The 22,182-nt window shown below is 34.3% G+C and overlaps 1 protein-coding gene across 1 annotated transcript; it reads right to left on the reverse strand.

Moving 5' to 3' along the window:
* Positions 1-11,715: 11,715 nt before the first annotated feature.
* LOC131050998 (adenine nucleotide transporter BT1, chloroplastic/mitochondrial) lies at positions 11,716-20,848 on the reverse strand. Its single transcript, XM_057985321.2, has 3 exons — positions 19,900-20,848; positions 13,256-13,417; positions 11,716-13,067 (listed from the first exon to the last, which is right to left on the reverse strand). Exons 1-3 carry the CDS (start codon positions 20,584-20,586, stop codon positions 12,600-12,602), a joined length of 1,317 nt encoding a protein of 438 aa, XP_057841304.2. The 5' UTR covers positions 20,587-20,848; the 3' UTR covers positions 11,716-12,599.
* Between the last annotated feature and the right edge of the window lie 1,334 nt (positions 20,849-22,182).

Here is a 22,182-nt window from a genome sequence, read left to right on the forward strand (position 1 = left end):
GACTCAATCGTTAGAGTATGAGGGCCTACCCTTTCGCTATCGTAGATGCTTCTCAACTAGTCACTTATCTTCGGATTGTTCTCTCATGTCATAAAGGTCTTGCTACTTGGTGGAAAGATGCTAGTGCTAGTCACTTGATTGTCAAGGCTCCTAATTCTGATGACTCCTCATATGTTGATGCAACTCCTCTCAGGATGAGGTTGTACCTCTTACTACTATGGTGTGGCCTCCTCAAGCCTTGAGGTTTTTACTCTTGTTGCTCATGTTCTATAGAAACAGTCTGCTCTAGGTGTTGTTTTGCAGCAACAATCTGCTCCAGGTGCTAACAGTCACTTTGAGGGGATTTCCCTGCTTGATCCTACTTGCAATGATGTTCCTAATAATAGTATAGCTTGGACTGTTATTTTTTATAGGCGTAAAGGGAAGTCTTCCCCCTCCCAAACTCTTTTGTGTGTATTTGTGGATGATTCTCCACACTCTTGAGTTGGGTTCATAGCTTTCTGTTATTGTATTATCGTTGGTTTGTTGGCCTTTTATAGTGGTCCTCTAACCTATTGTTAATGGCATGTTTGACTTGATCTTGTACAGGGTTAGCACCCTTGTTTTGATGCCTTTCTTTTATGTTGCCTACAGGTTGTTTGTATACAAGGTCAGCATCCTTGTTTTGCTACTTTTAATAATCAAAAACACTAGTTGTTTCCTTTATAAAAATATGATGCAAGTTTGTACTTTTACTCTACTGAGCTTGTTATAGATGATCTTTGAGTGACCTCAAGATATTTTGCCTTTGCTTTATTGAATCCTTACTATTGGTACCCTATTATCTCTCATTAGTAGATCAATATATTTTAGTGTATAAGGCTTTAAAAGAGGATATACCAATGGACATGTTATAATATATATTATATCAATATTGCCCCAAGTCTAGTCACTTGACCAATGCTAACTTTGATTTGAAATGTAATTCTTCAAGTATCTTTCAATTCATTTATATTATTGTCATATGCTAGAAATGTGGGATCATGTTGTAATGCGAGAAAACACCTCAAACACACACATGAAACATTGCAATGGAGTTAGTAATCACAAAAATATGTTAGTGAACCAAAAACTCTCAAAATCATTCCATGCTTCTCTATCCCTAAAGATCCTTAAGATTCAAGGTGGCCCTCACTTGGAAGAGCACTTGATCTCTTGGATGTCAACCTAGAGAACGAGATTTAAATGATGATTCTAGGATCAAAATGAATGCAACTAAGATCCTAGTGAATTGATAAGATGATAATATGAATAAAAGCTAAGGATGCAAGATGAAAAGCTAGTCATGATCAAGATGGTGGAAATGATATGAGGCTAAGTTAATTCCAGATTGAAGATTATGATGAGCTAATTAAGTTAGATGAATATGAAAAAGTATGCAATTGATACGATCTAAAACATAATGCAATTAAACTAAATGCTATGATGTTAATGATAGAAGGCTTGGATGCTTGAAGGTGACTAATGAGCTCCTTTGATAACCTGCAAAAGACTATAATTTTGATGCACAAGATTGGGATCCTTGAATTGAATAAATTAGTTCTATTTATAGGCAAAATAGAGAAATGGATGGTTGAGATTGAGTAATCTGAACAAGGGCTAGGATTGAAAGTTATAAATCCATGGGAGAGATTCAATCCAATCCCAAGTTGACAAATGTTACCTTGAGAGGGCTTGAGAGGATGTTAAGCAAGCAATTAGGGATAACCTCAAGGAGTGACATCATTGGATAATGTCATTAACCAGGGAGGCATGCTATTACCCAAGAGGTAAACTCTTGTGCAACATGGGAAAATGGTTAAAGGGACAACCATCATGGCTAATGGGTGTGGGCTTGTAAGAGGCATTAAATGCCTTTTGAAGACTTTGGAGGCTAACTTGCTCAAAGAGGAAAATCACCAGTGGTTTATGTAAGAGCCTTACATATTTGGAAGACTCAACAAGTTAACTTGTTGAAATAGATAAAGTCTTAAATGCATTTTGAAGACTTTCTTCCAAATGTGGAGAAGTGACTCCCTTAAATTTAGGGAAAGGATATGATTAGGATATTAGACATGATTAGGATGGGATTAGGAGGTTTCTAGAAGGATGGTTATGGAGGCAAGTGGGAGATGTAGGATTTTGCGTGTGTAAGGAAAATAGATATTTAAGCAAATTAAAATGGTTTGATTTGGCCAAAAGGGATGCAAGTTGCATTTGTAGGATTTTGCAAGTGGGGGAACTATTCATAAATAAATAATGATTTATTTATTTGCAAAAGGGATTTTCAATTAAATGTGAATTTAATCAAAAGGGGAAAAGGGGATTTTAATCAAATAAATAAGATTTATTCAATCAAATGGCTAAGGGTACTTAATCAAACCTTAGTTCAATTAATAAGTTGGGCTAGAAGAAGGAGATTTAATCAAATCTTTAATTTGATTAAAAGGCTAATTAGAAGAATAGGGATATTAATTGAATCTTAATTTAATTAATTGGATGAATTAGGGATTAAATGAATAAAATTCACTTAATTTATTGTGCAACTTTTAGGTGTCTACAATTGTCAATATTAAATATAGATTCAGAACAAAAGATTTCAATAAAATCATTAAAAACTTAAATCTATACTATATGCAACCTCACGAAAGAAATCAAATAATCAAAATAAGATTACTATATTTGATTCATGGTTCACAAAAAAGCGGATTCACTCATAAATGATTAGAATGTATCTATTCCTCACTCTAGCAATACAATGTTATGAACTGAAGATTGCTTGCAAAATGGGATAAAGATTAAGAGATTTGTAGGTTTAAAGGAAAAAAGGTCAACGACAGAGAACAAAAGGCAATATGGATAGGATCGAGTTAGCTGGGAAGTTATAAGATGGAGAGGGAGGAATAATGGTGGATTTATTGATTTAAAGAATTGATTTTGAGAGATGGCTATGACGTGAATAAAAGAGAATAAAAGAATATTTAATTTATTCTATTTACTTTAGGTAGTTATTGATGAAAGATTTAATTAATTGAATCATTTGTGTAAGGAGATTAGGACTACGAAAATGTAGTTTAAGACTTATAAAAACTTAACTTTCTACATTTTCCCCTCTTTGAGATGAAGTGGCTAGAAGAAGCAATATAGTTTCAAATAAAATTTATATATAGATATAGAATGACCAAAGAGGGGACAAGATAGATAGAAAAAGGATGAAGCTTATGAAAATGAGGATAGGATGGTGCTCCTTCTAGATACTATGCAAGATGAAAGGGGCCCAAGTGGGCTCTCAAAAAAGAAGGGAAGAGGAAAATATTATAAGAAACAATGTAACCTAGTTTTTGATATAGGAAATGACGTTATACAACAAGGTATGAATAACAAGATGATGATGTGTCAAATGCATAAGAAATTGAAGGTCACAAGAAAACATATGTCAATGGCACCATGATATGAAATAGCATGATGTCACTATAACATGTATGTTGTAAGGATTGGTGTATATGCAATACATGATGATAAGAAAAGTGCATAAGAAAAGCAAGCGTGCATAAACAATACAAAGAAAAACATGATGTTGACCCTGGTCAAGTTGGACATTGATGATTGATTGATGATGCGATGATAATGATAGCATTATTGATGTAACTATATAGCTTGAGAACAACAAGAGGATTGGGTATGATGGATTTTGAATATGATGGTTGATTGGATTAATATGATTAAGGAATGAGTTAAGGGATTATTTGTAATGGATAGGAAGATGGATTAATTAAAGAATTAATGATAGTGGATGGAAAGGAAGGATGTGATCTCCAAGAAGTATGTCGCAAAGGAAAACATGCCCCTACTTTGCATATGTTGTAACTCAATATGTTGGACTAAAGGGATACAAGATATGGCATAAGTGGTAGTAATGTGGGTAGAGGATTTATTGAAAAAAGGAAATATTGTGTCAACTTTGTGTGAGGTAAATTCTAAAATTTAAATTTTAAAAAAATTGAGTGGCTTGCAAGAGTTATGAAGAAACCATCAAGCATCAAAAAGTTGACCCCATTATACATATACATGATTCTAGTTCATCTTGAAAAAACCTTTAAAATATGTTACTTGAGAATTAAAATTCACATGAATCCTTGAGCTATTGGAGATTTCTCAATAAATTAGATGTCTCAACGCATGAATCTTTTGATCATGATGATAAATAACTAGTCACTTCAACCATTAGAGTTCTTCGAACAAAAATAATAACATATTATTCCTTTCAAAACTGTACCTTAAAAGAAAAGTTGCATGCATTTCAATCTTTTGTAGAATATTTGTCAATGAGACTTACTTCTTGAGGTATGAATACTTCTTCTATAGTTCTTCAAGTATTATGAGAATAATATTCTTTTCATAGGAATCAATCTCTTTTCCTAATTCTTTTACATGCTTCACAAAGTCATAGCCAATAGAAAAATTTCAAGCCTCGTTAAACTTCTCTAACAATGCCTCTAAGATTTGTAGAACTTGAAGGGCGTTAAAGGAATTTCCACCACATCTTTCTTGCTACTTCTATTTAGCCTTCAAATCCTTTTTTAATTCTCCATTCTTCTCATTGTATAAAGTGAAAAACTAATAAATGTGAATCAAATAGATGTAGAAAGATTTTATCATTTCTCTTATACATTAATTCTCCAAAGATAGTACATCAAAGAAGTTAAAATACCATCGTTAGAAATTTATGTTCAATTTTTCACTCTTAGATGCTTGTTACATTTTGTAAGAGTGTATATCAATTTCTTTATTGTCTATGAGGTATGTTTAGAAGAATGGAGTTGAAAATTAAAAATTCTAATACCAATTTGTCATATTTTTCATTTGTGGTTTGGCTCCATGTCCTTTCAATGATTCTTTGGTCATGTATTATTCTCAAAATAATTCATGATTGAACAATTTTTGGGGAATAAGAATTATTTTTGCCCCTTTCTCAAACTTTGTGAAGATCAAGATTTATTAACCAAGAGGAGTTTGCTTCTTGGCTTGTCCCATTCTTCTCTTTTTTTAGAATTCAATATAAATAATAAAGATCTCCCTTGCTATAGAAATCTTGACTTCAAACCCTTGATTTCTTCTTTTTTTTCCACGAACTAGTTGCTAACTATTCATAGCCTTGATACAATTTTGTATAGTCAACTTTGAGCTAGCATAAATAATGTTCTAATTGTTTCCCATATATTAGCTTGGTAGCATTTTCCATCAAGACATTTTCCTCGAGATACAAAATAAATATTTTTTCATACGAAGGAGAGAGTTATAGAGACCCATCACATATTATTAAAAAAGAAGAGGTCGCCACCATAGTTGCCAAAACTATAATCACAAAGAATATACAATACAATCTGCCTTGATTTTAATCATTTAGTCCTAATAGACAATAACAAAAAGCGTGAAGCCTATGGGTTTGAGGGGGATAGCTTCCTTCACATGATGTGCATATTTGTGGGCTTTAGTGCATATATAATCAAATAAAGAATAGGTAAAAAATGTAAGTGAAAAATGATGAATAAGAGACTTTACATCCCAAATGTAAAAGATCACTTTAAAAAAACCAAGAAATAGTTAAAATATGAAAGGATTTATTCCATTAAAAAATAGATAATAAATATGAATGAAATATTATTCTTCAAAGAAGATTATTCAATATATGAACAAGGTCCAAAGACCACTTTCTAATATCTTTAAAAAAAAGTACATTGAACTCCCCAATATATCCAAAATTCTTGGTTCAATCCCATGAAATGTTGAATTTACATCTTAATTCAAAATGCAAATCCAACTCAAGTATATTACTTCCATCCTTATAACTATGTTCAATCTCAAAAAATGTTTACTTTGCATCTTAATTCAAAATGTAAATTCAACTCAAGTATATTACATTCATCATGAACCTAAAAAGTGTCACCTTCTCTCTACACGTTAATGGGAAAACTAAAAACCAATTGCCTTACATGTAATGAAATTCATAGAATCTAATTTTGTGAGATGAGTACAAAATTGCTAGGTGAACCCACAATAATGGGTTACAACATGTGGACAAATAAAAATTAACATTTTGAACTCGTATGGAGGCCATAAGTTAAAAACACCTTCATTCAAAGATTTTTCTTTGAACAAAGTTTCCTTCATTCTAATGTATGTCATTAAGTACCTTCGTTTGAAGGTGGACCTTCATTTTAAGGGTGAAAACCTTCAAACAAAGGTAATATCCAAAAATGAAAAAACGGGGACCTTCGAACAAAGATTATTTTTTATTCCTTTCAAGGAAACTGCCAAAAAGGGAATAACAAGGGACCTTCATTTAAAGGTCCTTTTTTTCATTTTTGGAAATTACATTCCTTCAAAGGTTTTTTTGTTTTTTTTTACCTAACATGTAATACCTTCGAACAAAGGTTTTCCAATAACTTCAAACACATAACCCTTCATTAGAAGGCCCTGTGAACAAAGGTCCTTGATTATGCCTCTCCCATATCTCTTTAATTTTTCTCAAAAATTTGACTTTCAAAGCTTAGGTTGGACCTGCAAATGGAATCAACTTGACAAACCAATTTACAGAATCGTATTCCTCGAAATTGGCTTTCCAACAAGTATAATATATTTTGATTTTATTATAAATATATTTTTTAAGTTTTACTAAATATAGGTTTTTCACCAAGCATCAACTTCTTTATTCTATACATGTGGAAAAATAGTAAATTAGTGAAAAAAATAAAAAAATATTGATGCACTAAGTATTGATGTCCTTGTTCCAAAAAAAAAGAATTTTGATACATACAAATGTTGGATATCATACACCTATGTCTAGATTATAATTGGTTTGACTTCAAAACTTAATTAAAAAAAATATTCAACAAAATGTTACAAAACCAAATGCAAGCACTAAATATTAGTGTTACCATTCTAAATTCAAAAGAATTAAAAAAAAATCCTTTGTAGAAGAAAAGTTATGTGCGACATCATACACATCACCTTTTAAAAATGTTGTTTACTATTAAAAAATAGTTACCAGAGAAGACACACAAAATTTACAATTTAATTCCAAATTTTTCATAGGAAAATACATACAAAATCTCACAAATCACTAGTTTGCATCATTTTCAAATTCCTAACAGTTTAGTCACTATAGGTGTTTGGAAGTGAATATTTAATTCAAAATGTTGATTTCAATGTCAAGTTTGATTTGGCCAAAAAGTGTAACCTACTATTGTGGGATTACCTACTTCAAAGTGATTTATTTTTTGTTAAACACTCTTGAAATATAGGGATCTCATTTTAATACAATTCATCATGTTGCACAGAAAATTGCATAATCCTATTGAAAAATTAATTAATTATTTTACCTTTGCAAACTCCACTGCATAAACTTCCTTGACACAACCAACACTTGATAAGTAGGAGATATTTTCCACAACGAGTCAAATTATGATATTGCTATCGGGATTAAACTGTGTAGTTGAATCCTGATAACAACCATCACTTATTTTACACAGATAATTAAGATCACCACCTTCAAAATCTATAGAAGTAATATATCCTTGTTCATTGCACTTAGTGTTGGTGTTGGAAATAAGCCACACCCGGACCGACAATGGACTGGTCCAAGAGGGGCCAGTAGCTCAGTGGTAGAGCACTCCAACAGTGTATGGAAGGTCCTAGGTTCGAGTCCTAGCTAGTCCATGTCTCAACATGGTATCAAAGCAAAGTCCAGGCTAGGAGCCCCAAGCACACGAGAGGTGTGGCTTAAGGGGGGTGTTGGTGTTGGAAATAAGCCACACCCGGACCGACGATGGACTAGTCCAAGAGGGGCCAGTAGCTCAGTGGTAGAGCACTCCAGCAGCGTATGGAAGGACCTAGGTTCAAGTCCTAGGTGGTCCATGTCTCAACACTTAGCTATATATGAGCACATGGACATTGATACATTTCTTTAAAAAATTATAAAAGTTTAGTCCATTGCATTACATAAAAAAGCTCCTAGTAAAAATTGTTATATTTTTGCACTAAAACAGTGTTCCTTTTAGAGACTCTTCTATGTGACAATGATGATTTATCATTCACATGATATAACACGATCATTTTCCTCTTAATTGTGAAATACTAAGATCCCAAATGCAACATTCTAAGGAATTGAATGAATTTTACAATACGTGTAAAGGCCAAAGAATTTTATCCCAAATACATTTATTATACATTTATGTGTCACTATATATGAACCCATCACTACAAAATTAAACATCTAAATAATCTTAAATGTTGTTAATGATGTTGATGAGGTGATGAGATACCTCTTTGTTTATAAACAACTCGTATGCAAGAAAATGGCATCTCCAAGGGAGGCATGGTGGGTTACAAGTTTGAGATTGTAATGTATGTATTCAATTTCAATAACTAGAAAAATTTGAAGATTGGAAGGGGGCAAAATTATAATGGTGCATGCAACATTTGCTTTAATGACACAAACAAGTGTGTTATCTCCTGTCAACAAATCTTAGATAGTAGGAGATGATCTAATTTATGGTTCACTAAGAAATTTAAACATCTAAGTAATATTTAATGTTGTCAATGATGTTGATGATGTGATGAGATGCCTCTTTATTTATAAGGAACTCTTATGCAAGAAAATGGCATCTCCAAGGGAGGCATAGTGGGTTATAGGTATGAGATTGCAAAGTATGTATTCAAGGTCAATAACTATAAAAAATTTGAAGATTGGAAGGGGAGCGAAATTAGGAAGGTGCACACAACATTTGAGATTGCAAGGTATGTATTCAAGGTCAATAACTAGAAAATTTTGAAGATTGGAAGGGGAGCAAAATTAAAATGGTGTAGGCAACATTTTCTTTAAATGACATAAAAAAGTGTGTAATCTCCTATCAAAAAATCTTAGATAGTAGAAGATAATCTAGTTTATGGTTCACTAAGGAATTTAAACATCTAAGTAATCTTAAATGTTGTCAATGTTGTTGATGTGATGGTATACCTCTTTGTTTATAAAGAATTCTTCTGCAAGAAAACAGCATCTCCAAGGGAAACATAGTGGGTTACAGGGATGAGATTGCAAGGAACGTATTCAAGGTCAATAACTATTAAAATTTGAAGATTGGAAGGGGGAGTAAAATTGGGATGGTGTACACATTTTCTTTGTTGTGTTTTTTTGAATGACAAACAAGTGTGTTGTCTCCTATTAAAACATCTTAGGATAGTAAGAGACAACCAAATCCCTACAATAAATTCATTATCTAACTTCGCTTTCAAACTATGCATACTAACCATTCTTTAAACTTTCAAATCTTTTAGAGTAAAATATTCTATTAAAAAATTATTTATTATTTTTATATTTAAATTTTCAAATATACTTTGTCGTGAAAGCAATTGTCCATGCTAAATTAAGCATTAATCAGATGGTTGTTTCTAATTCTCTCAATCTTATAAAAAAAAATTGAAACCATCAGACCTCAAAATATTTAATATACAAAAACCATGCAGGGCAACATAAAACTTATATAATCCAATAAACATTATAAACATTCCTTAATAAACATTCCTTACCCTGACCATTATACTCATTCCTTAGCCTACTTTATCTGATGCCAGGTTATTGTAAGAAAGAATCACATCACCAAACACACAATTAAGAAAGAATCACATCACCAAATACACAATGACTTTGGATTGTAGAGTTTAACTAGACTCTAACTAGGCAATGTCATAAATGGTACATGGGAACATGTATCATCCCCTTCTTGCTCTAGAACCTTTTGCCTAATCTACTTCTCTAGATTTGATCTAGAATATTGTTGTAAATTTCTTCTTTTAAAGAAAACATTTAAATTATTTCCTTTAAATTTGATAAAACATGTTTTGGTTTATTATGATTATTTAATATTTTTCAAATATGTTTGAAATTAATGTTTTAATTTGTTTTGAACTGTCTAATCTTCTTTTAGAATGTCAAAATCCCAGAATTAACACATTTAAATTAAAATATAAAAACAAAAGTATAATGATACAATTAAATATAATTTATCAATTCATACACATTACGATTTTATAAAATTTCAACACATACATTTTATTAGATTATATCACTTAGCTTTAATCTCTGTCAAAATATTTATAATTTTAATGTTAATATCCATTTCTGTTCTTTGGACTTACTTTGAAACAGATAAATAATCTATGGATAATGTTACATTGAATCCTCAAGAATACATCATCAAGCTTTTAGCTTACTTATGTATCCAAGGAGTCACATATCACATGTCATTATCAATTGTCTTTTTATTGTTTATTTTTAAAAGATTTTGCTTTATTTCTATGAAGGTCTGGTAAATTAGTTTTACTTTACAAGGAAATTATATTTAACTTCCATAAATTACTCCTGTAAACATCTTATGTTTTATGCAGACCACTTTAACCCGACCCAGTGCACCTATCAACTTCAACGTGTCAACGCTATAGAACACCAATAATTCTATAACCTCAAAATAACAACTCAAATTATCTGTGTTTATTTGTGGTCATATATTTGTCTGCATTTCCATGTTTATTATTTAAATCTACTTATCCTATTAAGCAAGAGGCCTGGGATCAAGCTCGTGCTGAAACATAGGATAAGTGCCCAGTCACTATCTTTATTTGGGAGTGATATTCCATGTCGCCATCAATATCTTCAAACTGATGAGTGACAGCAGTTGAATATGGACATGAAGTTGACCTTGCCCATATGGTTTAAAACTATCATACAACGGTAAGTGCCACACAAACAAATACAAACCAGCTTTACAGTTAGTAGCACAGCCAACTTAGCAAGGTCAAGGCATGCAGCCTGCAATCAATGGAGGCGGATCAGCATCAAGCCTTAGGAGACATACCAACTCCTCAACTCATCCCAAGCTTCAGGTCAAGCTGATACAAAGCTTTCACGGTCTCGTCTTGTTCAGTCTCCCATTCTTCTAACCGTTAACGAACACTTATTTGAAAACAAAATTATTCTCCAAAAGCGACATTAGTTCTAAGTATAGAGATTGCCATGAATTGCACTTCAAAATACTTGTCAAATATAGCCAGAAGACAAATGGCAACTATGTCAAATTGATGCCCACATTTCTTCAAATGCACCTCAGATATGACCATTTAATCACTCACCTTACAAACACTTCTTGTTCCATCTATTGCAGAGTCATAATATTTCTTACGATATTCATGGTCATAAACATCTAAGCTGCTTACAGTCACTGTAGAAGTGGAAATTAGATTTATATCAAATTAGAATGGATGTTAGTTTAAAACAACTAACAGTCGTAATTGTTGAATGATAATTATATCAGGCACTTACCTATGATTTACCAACAAAATAAATTTCTTTTGAATATCTGAGTTCAGTGGTGCAATCCCTTCCATAAAAATTAAAATGTCCAGTTAATATCTTAGCTACAATGTTGCAATTCAATAAGTGCCATAAGGAACTAGTGGACCATTTTTTATTTAAGATGGCATTTTCCATCAAACTATTCCAAATATACTACCTAAGCTATACCTGCAAACTGCATTGTATATCCCAAGTCAGTAAGGATAAAAGATAATACTCTGAACAAATCAAATTCGATGAACTATATCTTTGAATAATGTGCCCGCAAGGCAAATATAATTAGAGCATTAAATATTAATGTCCAACCAAGAATTTTATTTGATCTTTGTCCTCTTATACAAATAGTGAAGGGCAACTCACACCCATAAGGTGAGCAGGATATTTCAAAATGATTGTTCAAGTCATTTATTATATAAATGGTTTATTACCATGACCATCGTTATTATGAATATGGTTCTGAGGAAATTTTCTTTCCTTTTTCTTAACAATGAAAACAGTTTCGCTCCTGACCCTACTTCTCTCATGTCTAACCTCAAAAAATGACATAACTGAAAGGAAGTTATTTTAATACCTCAGAGATGATTCTCAAAGTTGTAAAGAAAAAAAGACTGACTCCTTGTCTACAAAGAGGAGAATTATTTCTATGGTGAACAGTAACACTAAGCAAGTTCCTAAAAATGATATATCAAATCCAGGAGTTGTTCTGTAAGCCAGAGGTCAATAAACTTGTCAAGAAGTTCAATTCCCCAGTTTTTGCATGCCCAGCTACAGAATGATTCTTGCTTGTATGTGAGACAACAAAACTCGTCTACAATATAAAATATAATAGTTTTGACAAAACTCGGCAAGTACTACCTACCTAAGAACCATATTGAAAAGAATTAAAATTTCCCAGCCACTTAACTTCCAGGAATTCCTCCAGCACTTGTGTGTTAGCTTATTGCAAACACATAAGCTTCCCAGGCAAAGGCCAAATCGCTGATAAAGAATATTAACTCCTGATCAATTTAACTGGCAGTGCAGCTTCATTGGGAAAGTCTGAATTACTTGTGCAAACTCATATATGAAACCAGTATGTTGCTGTTGCAATTGTACTGATGCCAATTTTATTCCATGCAGCTACAGCTGAAAACAGGTAAGAAGCTTCACATCCCAGCTAATAAATCACGTTTCAGCTATCATCTTCAATAAGTAACCTTTTGCAGGCCTCGTAACACATGAAAGAAATACCTGCAGCAGGAACCAGCTTCATGCAGCTCGGGCCTAAACCCTTGTATAGACCACCTACGCCTTCTTTTTCTAATATACTAGATAACGCATGGAACAAATTATCATAAACCTGTCTTCCACTAAGGGCTCCTACTTGCATTTGTTTTCTGGCAACTTCCAGAGGGAATGTAGCACTACTTGCAATAGCCCCTGCTGCAGAACCAATAAAAAGAGTTGCTAGGTTCCCTACTTGCTGCTTCTTAGTAACCTTCCTATATAATTTTCTTAGTGTTTCATAGGCAAAATAGTTTGCTGCAGCATATGGCACAACTCCTATCACACTTGGTGTAAGACCCCTATATAGTTCAGCGGGACCTTCCTCCCGAATGATTTTCATGAATGCATCTAGAAGATTATCATATACACCTCTCTGCAATCCAAAATAAAGAAAATTACTATAGAGGGAAGGAAATCACATCTTCATTTCCAAAGTGCAGAAATAAACTCACAATAATAATCATAAATAACTAGTTACTGAAACCTTGAAGCCATATTTGCATGGCATATGCCAACAAACAAAGGTTATGAAAGAATTATGTTGCTAATCAAAAACTATACCTGTATAGTCATTCGAGTTTTCAACAGCTCAAGAGGATATGTGCATACTGTAGAGCACACTCCTGCAGTTGCACCAGCAACAGGTGAGATAGCAAAAGGAATACGTGGGGGCTCCTCTGGTTTGGGGGTCAGGAATTTCTTCACTGTATCATATGCAAAAAGCTGTAAAACCAACATAGCACCTTAAAGTATAAGTCTGACAGTGAGAATAAGTCGAACAAAGAAAGGTATCATGCCTGTTTTATATAGCTAAAATATGTAGAAAAAATTAAATACTTCAAATAAAAGTATGGCCTCTCTAGAACGGAAGCTGTATAATTACAATTTATAATCCCTTTAAGCTAAAGAATAAAAGCAGCTTTAGTAAACAAAATGCAATGCACGGTCTTCCCTTCAGTACACCTTCCATAATAGAGAGCAGTAAGTTCAAGCAGAAGGAAACTACTTGTAAAGTATAATTTTAGTGGAAAAAAATTCATCCAGTGCAGTGCATCAACAGACGTTATATCCACTTAATAAAAATGTGAAGGAAGATGCCATTCACATATGATTAAAATAAAGGTATTTTTTTGGGTGCCAACCATACAAGACTGGCATATCAGATCTCCCTTATGCAAAGATTCCAAAAAGAACTCATTTTTCCATTTAACTTATATATTGTTCAACAAGGTGTACAACCTTAACCCTCTATAATTTTAGTTATAAACATTTGACCTCCATTATGAAGCACACATTGATGAACACCAATCCAGAAAGAACAAGGCAAACAAACTTGCAAAGCACACAAAATTGCAGACAGGCAGAATCAGAAAGTAGAAACCATAAACATAACTTCTTTCAGTGCCAAGTGGATACTTGTAACGTTTTCTGGAGTAAGCTTAAAATAGCCACTAATCTTAAAAGAGCAACGATTGGTCAAATATTCTTATTCTAGAAAGTAAAAGATTAGATTTTTCAAGGTGACAATTATAAAAAAATATATATAATCTCCTGCAATGTTAATGTTTTTCTGTTAAAATATGCCCTCCATACCCCCAGAAGTTGGATTTCACTGAAACTGAGATCCAAGGGATTACAATGAGTTGCTTCACATCTCATCAGAAGTAAAATATACACCATGATAAATGTTGTAAAGCCTTGAGGAAGGGCAGCCTGCTCACCAGTTATTGATGAGCTTATACAACTTATCAAATTAATATATATACTTGTATGCTACTTCCATTTATAACACTTGAGCAGTATAATGCTTTAAATGATATCCAGGATGCAGGATTATTAAGGTAGCTGGCCTGGTTTCTGCTGCCAACCCTGATTAGCATGGGACATTAATGGGCATTGAATATGAAGGGGATAATTGAACACGTTTTTTAAAGTGTACACAAGATTTTTACAGTCCACTAGATTGAAAAAAACTGGAGAAAACTGTATATGATATCATAGGTACAAAATTCACTCATTTTACCCCAATTAACTGCCACTCACCTCTGATGATTTTATATTTTAAAGAATCGTGATTTCTTTATTTAATCATTCAACCCAAATTTTGACCTTTCTTGGCAATTTTTGGTGATTTTATTGGAAAAAATGAAGATTTTTTGGAAAACTACAATTTAAATGCAATCTTTTGGTTTAAATTTTAAAATTTATAGTTTTAGGCCTCTTTGTTTGTTTGTTTTATTTTCTATGGCAGTTTTTTCTGATTTTTTCTAACCCTAACCCATATTTTTCCTGATTAACTGAAAAATTCTTTCTTTATGTTTTCTGATTTATTCCCGAGAAATAACTTTTGCTTCTATGTATGATATGTTTACATCAACGTTATAGATCACATTCCATAATGTTTTCTTTATTACCGCATTCCTATGGCAAACAAAATCCTAACTGCCTTAAACATCAATGATCTGTTTCAAACAGAGTAATATTTGATATTCTTCACAGCAAATTTGGAAAGACATAAGGGGAACAATATTCGTACTTCCATCAACATTTTGTGTTCCAAGGATTATCCAAATTACTAGGAACCCCCAGACATATTTAGTAATCCTACTTTGCATAATGATGAAACATTTCCATCACTCCTACAGGATAGTACCACCATCCTAATTCACTTCTCCAGGATACTATCACAATCTCTATTCACTTTGAAATTAGGTAGATGTAAAGGAGACTATTGGGCTTCTACCATCCGCAGGCCTAGGGTGATTCCTGATGAAATAAGTGTAATGCTTGATCACCAATAAAGCCTTCGGCTTTGGTGACCATTTTGTACCTTCCTGTTGAGAGAACTTCTCCTCAGCAGAGCTTTGAATTCAGGAATCCTAATAACCAAAAGAGAATAATCAATACATACAATCAGATTCTGAAACAATTACTCAGAAACTTTCCTAATTCCCACTCAAAAACACCGAAAAAAAAAAAGAAAAAAAACTAATTACAGTAATGGCCAGGAACTGGATATATCGACAAGCCCAAGCGGATCTGCAAAATCAGAATTCAAAGAAAGAAAATATAAATGGTATACAAGAAAGTAGAAACCATAAGCAACATTAAATTTAGGGGAAAATTAATCCAGTAAATTTCCTCCAGGATAAAACCATATGAATTTCCTACAGCATGAAGCGAGGCTTCAAGAGCAAAATTTAGAACCTACTATTTGCTAATAGATTCCAAAGCAATTTGATTTTATTGAGAACTTGCCAAATTTTTGTATACAAAATACAAAATATTGAGAAAGTTAAAAAATAGAAAAAATGATTCATCTTATAGATGAGATTCACCCAGATTTCTGGAACAATAGAATTTTAAAAATGTATGGTTCTTTAAAAAATTTCCTAAAATGAGAATAAATAAAATGATTGACAGAACTGCAATTGAATAGTATACATCAATCAGGCAGAACTCTTTTCAAAAACTAGAAACTAAAGGAATATCAATAAATGAGAATGGTAAAACTGGGAACCTAAAAATTACTAATATTATGGAAAATTTACTCCATTTTGTTCCCATGGGATTATGTCATGTTAATTCAGGGAATATTTATGGATATGAAAATTGGTTCCAATGAAACGGGCAAATTAGAGACATTGGGAAATACAAATCTAGAAAAACCGAATAATTCTAACCTCACTATTGCCCAAAAGAATGTAAAGATAATGAGGTTCATTTATAAAAAAAATTCTAATCAAAATTAACATATTAAAAATGGAGAAACGGAAACCTTAAAAATGCCTGATTAACAGAGGAGTTACTACAGCAAGTTGATTATCTCAACTTGGAGAAAATTACTGGACAAGAAAATCAAAATCATTGAAAAGGAACGAACATTGAAAATTACCATTTAATAGTGGCAAAAACTAAGCTACCCGTTCGGGTAGATGTGAGCGTACAGGTACAGGAACCCAGTACTGCAAATCTCTTTTTCCCTTCGGTAAAGGTATGGGAAAATACAAAATCACAATCAATATTTAATAGTCTTCATATTCTTCTTCATCAAAAGGCAAAGCATCAAAGTATACCTGCTATCCACAATTACTAAAAACATGGTCATGTGCGTTTGCTTGATTAGGAGAATCATGAGCTCTCTTATCCTTTCTAATGGACTTCATATTACCTCACTGTACTATTTCATATTTGCATTTATCATCTATACAGTTATTTGACAAAAAGGCCATTGCTGGTGTCCAGCCATAAGGCCAAGAAAGTGGTAGCTTTTAATCCATTATTATGTTCCCAAACAAAGGATAGCTAAGTTAACAAGGCTGGAAGTGGTTTCTGTAATAAGTTATGTACAAAAACAGAGATTGAATTTTTTCTATTTCTCAGATAGAAGTGAGCGAATAACCAGAGATAAAGATTTATCTTATAATTGGAAGCTTTAATTGAGAAACCCTAGGCTTTATAGAGTCTTGAAACTAAGATCTTCAGGATTGTGAACAAAAATTATGCAGGGGTCCTTCGGGGTACACTGAGGCAGTACCCTGGGCATATCCAGGGTCAAACCCACACAGGTACCTGGTCAAAATAGGAGGACCCGGCAACATAGGGCAAAAACTTGAAAAGATCCAATGCCCAAATTTGATCTCACGATTGTCTGGTAAATTGTGATATAATGGTTGAAGTGTGCATCATTAATGAAAGGTTCAAATTTGCGCACTTCAAGGTGACCAATATGTGGAGGATTTCATACAAGTATATTTGTAAGTCTCAAGCCTAAGTTCATCCCCACCCTCTGGAAAGGCAAAACACAGTCTCATCCCAATACCACAATCAGGCAGTGTACAGTCTCACCTCACCCTGAAAAGCAAATGACACATAATGTATTGAAATATTGAGTAGATTACTAATTTCTATGCTTATAGCATAGCTCAAACCCACTCTCTGGCAAGTCAGCCCACATTCTCACCTTGACACTGCAATCAGGCACCATACAGTCTCAGCCCAGCACTGCACTACAATAAGGCTCCATAAACTGCCAGAACCGATTGTGAAATGGTAGGTGCATTGTTAAAGTCTTCAATTTGCCAGGCTGCAGGATAATCCATAGATAGAGCATTGAATATTAGGTACATTCATTCATAAGTCTCCTCCTACCCAGGTCCAGTCCCAATCTCCAGTGAAGTAGGCAACGGTCAAGCAACAACTCCACAATTAAGTGATCACAGTCTTGTTCCTGCTCCACATCCACATTGAGATAGTAAGGTGGCCTGCAGTCTCTTTGCTGATGGCAACAATATTTAAATTCAGATTGAAAAGCAGCTGAAACGTGGAGGATTGAAAATGAAATGCATTCTCATGCAGTTCACAGTCTTACCTCAACACAATAAAATGGCCTACAGTCTCAAGAGCACACCACAAACTGCCAAAGACACAAACTTCACTAACCCTAACCTCCACTCTTAGTATTGATGGCCTAATGGTAATGAGGTACTTTGTTAAAGAAAGTATCAAAGTCCAAATACCCACACTGCAAGGTGACTGATATGTGGAATATAGAATGAGGTGCATCCCTAGGTCTGGCCCAGGTTCAACCCCATTCTCTAGTAAGTCAGCCCACAGTCTTGCCCAGCACTATGGTTAGGTAGTTTAGAGTCTCATTCCTATTTGAAACCTCCACGGCACCGTAAGAAGGTGGACTAAAGTCTCAGTGCCAATGGCGTAGCTGGAAAGGGATATATTCTCTAATAAAAGTAATTAAATACAAATTCCCAAAATACAAAGCAGCACATGTGTGGAGATTTCAAAATGAGATATATTTGTAGGTGTTCGAACCAGCTAACCAGCAATGCATCCCACAATCTTGCCTTGAAGCTGCAGCTAGGTGGCCTACAGTGTCAATCCCACAATGCATATTAACACCACAGCAAAGTGACTTACAGTCAGACACCAACACCGCACACCGACACAACAGCAAGGCAACATACAGCCTTAGTGCTGGTTGTGTAATGATAAATGGCTATGTTGTTAGACTGACAAACTTAAATTTCTCCCAATGTAAGGCATGTCAAATCAAATCATTAACTGATATGCACAATATTATAAATGAAATGAATTTGTAAGTGTGTTCAACTCCACTCTAGTGAAGCAATCTGCAGAATCCACCCTACACAACAATTATATCGTCCACTCTCATTCCTGCTCCAACCCCCCACCGCACCACAGTAAAATGTCCTACAGGTCTCATTGCCAATAACGTAATGGTAAAGGAGTCCATTAACTAGAAGACGGCCACGAGAGGTGGCCCAAAATTAAAACCTTGCTTTGCACTTTCTTCCCTAAACTCGTTTTCCATAGATTCAAACTCGCACACTGCAAGGCAAGTGATATGTAGAGTATTGAATAGAGACTACAATGGTACGTATCTAAGACTCTAACCCAAGTTCAACCCCGCTCTGAAGTATGGCAGCCCACAATCTAGCACGAGCATTGCAATTAGATAGCTCAATACCCTAGCGACACAATAAAGCCGGGTTCAGTCTTAATGCCTGTGGTGTAATAGTAAAGGAGTGAATTGTTAAAATAAGTAACCAGGATCAAATCCCCACACTGCAAGGATAAAGTATTGAAAATGAGGTACGTTCGTAAGAGTCCTGCCGAGGTTCAACCTCACTCTAGTAAGAGAGGGTACAATCTAACCCATATATCACAAGTAGGAAGCCTAAAGTCTCAGTGACAAAATTCTAAGCACATAACCAAACATAAATTCTAATCTTTTTTATATAAGCGGCGTTTCTGCAGTGTCTCAAATTATATGATTATTTTTGGGGTGTTCAGCTGTGTAGTTTCAAGTCAAACTACATTGTAACCAATAGTTCAATGAACCCCATCTCTCATAAGCATCTATGGTCTATTTGGAACTCATTGGATATACAAGATGCATTCCTTAAGGCTTGTCCATCCAGGATTATTCTGGTTCAAAGCAATTAACCATGGAATTATCACCATAATCAAACCTACTTAGCTTGCTTGCGACCTAATTTATAAAACCTTCAGCAATTGTTTTCCCCTATCACGCCTCATGATAATTCATTCATTTTACACAAGTTGCCATAAAGAAAGAAACAAAACTTACCAGCTACCCCCCAAGCGCTCAAAAACAAAAAAATTAAAATTTCAGTCCCACACATGCAGAAAAAGCTGATACTTACCTCAATAGCTTTGCTGGGGGCGACTCGGATGACATTGACGCCGTTCCCTCTAAACAAACCCTGCCAACCCTCATTCTGCATAATGTGGTGAAACACCTCGGTCATGGAATTCCCGCTGCTACCCACCATCAAATGCGTCCTTATTGTCTCCAACGGTGCCACAGCCGTCCTCGAAACAGCACCGGCAATGGCCCCGCTCAGCAGCCGCTTCAGAGCAGCATTCCCAACCCGCACCTTTAAACCCCATTTCCCACTCTTAACCACAACCACCTCCTTCTTCTTCTTCTCATTACTAGACTCCTCCTCCAGGCCCACAATCTCAGGCTGAGAAATCATGGTCTTGAACCCAAATTCCGAGGCCGAGGCGGTAAGATAGCGGCTGCCCAAGGCCACATCCGGTGGCGTCGCCTCGGGCACTCCCTTCGCCATCGGTGCCGCGGCCGAGACCATCCTTCGAATCTGCCTGTCATCGGCGGGACTCGAAGGCGGAACCCCCACGCTCACCTGCCCTACACTTGCAAACAACCCCACGGGCAGAAGCCTCTGCTTCGAGTTCCATTGCAGGCTTATGACCGTATTTCGTTTGCCGCTACTGGTTCGAATCTCTGACCCACCACTACTCCCGCAATTAATGTTCATGCCCTTGCTGCAAACTCCGTTCGCACCCCTCTCACAGGTACCGTTCATATTACTCTCTTCCTCTTTCTCGCCCGCCGAAGCTCATTGACCAAACAAGCTCGAACGCGCGACCCACGTTCGAAAAGCCCTACTGCTCTACACCATAGATGCTCCAGGAATCGAACCTGGGCAGAATGGTTCCTAATTATTCCGTCAATTGACGCCCTTCTGTTGCAGGATGAACGAATGAATGAACGAAAGAATGGACGGGAGAAGATATGTTTCTTGTTCCTCTTCCTCCCTTGAAATTCGGTAGCTGTTGTCGACAAAAATTTTATTATTCGCTATGTTTTTAATGGAAACCTGAATGCAGAGCTCCACGTCATCATCCGGGTGTCGGGAATTCCAATGACACATCACCTGTTCTGCCACGCAAGCAGGAATTTTTTCCAATGGCAGTCAAAAAAGAAACAGTATATTTGAGATTAGGTGAAAGTGGTATTAGGTGGGTGGACTAAGCGCACACTGTTTCCAAGCCAACTTTTTCTTCTCGTATATTTTAAGAATATTATAGCTTTCTTCACGAGGTTAACTATATTTTAATGTTTTCTTTTCTTTTACCCTAATTTAATATGTTACACATGCAATCCAACAAAATGATGATTCCCTAAGTCTGACGTCCTTGCTTATGTTAAATTAAAAATTAAAAATTAAAATTAAATCTAGCAATTAGATTTATAGGTTCAATGGATTGTTGATAGATTTTAGAAGAAATCATAGGATTTGTTAAACATTGTTTTATTTATTTATTAATTTATAAGTTATTTAAAAAATGTATATTTTCAATCATTCTAGTAATTGTGCTTTGATGTGTTAATAGGGGTTGTTAACGAGGGTTGTTTTCGAGGTTGTTTTCAGTCATCTTAAAGAGCATATATGCTATGTTCATAATTTCGTAGCATATATGCTATGCTCATAATTCTGTAGCATATATGTTATGCTCATGTTTTTTGTAGCGCATATGCTATGGTCATGTTTTCAAATGAGTATTTTTCCCTCCAACAAGCATGTTCCTAGCCTCATCTTTTATTTATTGCAACTCAAGGGGTTTAAAATCTTTGAAAATGACTTAATTAAGAAACGTGTCATCACCCTCACCAATTGTACTCGGCCAATTGAACTATGACCCTTTGGTTAGCACTAAACATTGGTAATGTAGCAGGTCTAAGAAATTTTTACTTACAATTGCTATCTATATATATTTATAAAGAAGGGTGTGCATTAAATATGTTTAGTGTTAATCAAAGAGTTGTTGTCCAATTAGTTGAACACATTAAATATTTAGTAAATTTTCAATTTTATGGTATCTAGCCTTAATTTTGTCTTTTTCTCTATAGATTACATTAGAATTCAAATTCAATGATTCTAAGATCATTTTTTCCTCATGTTATAAAATACAATTAAAATTTTAGGAAGACTCTACATCAAATCCAAAAAAATTGAGCAACATTTTCATGAATTGTGGAACTTTGCTATCTTAAAAGATTGTATCATATAAAAGAAAAGATTCTAGACAAAAATAAATTTAAAAATTAAATAAAATTATAGTCAAACATATATCTAATCAATGTTATACACTTCTAAAATAAAATATTTTGACATTTG

Source organism: Cryptomeria japonica, chromosome 6 (assembly GCF_030272615.1).
Source record: "Cryptomeria japonica chromosome 6, Sugi_1.0, whole genome shotgun sequence".
Classification (NCBI taxonomy): domain Eukaryota; kingdom Viridiplantae; phylum Streptophyta; class Pinopsida; order Cupressales; family Cupressaceae; genus Cryptomeria; species Cryptomeria japonica.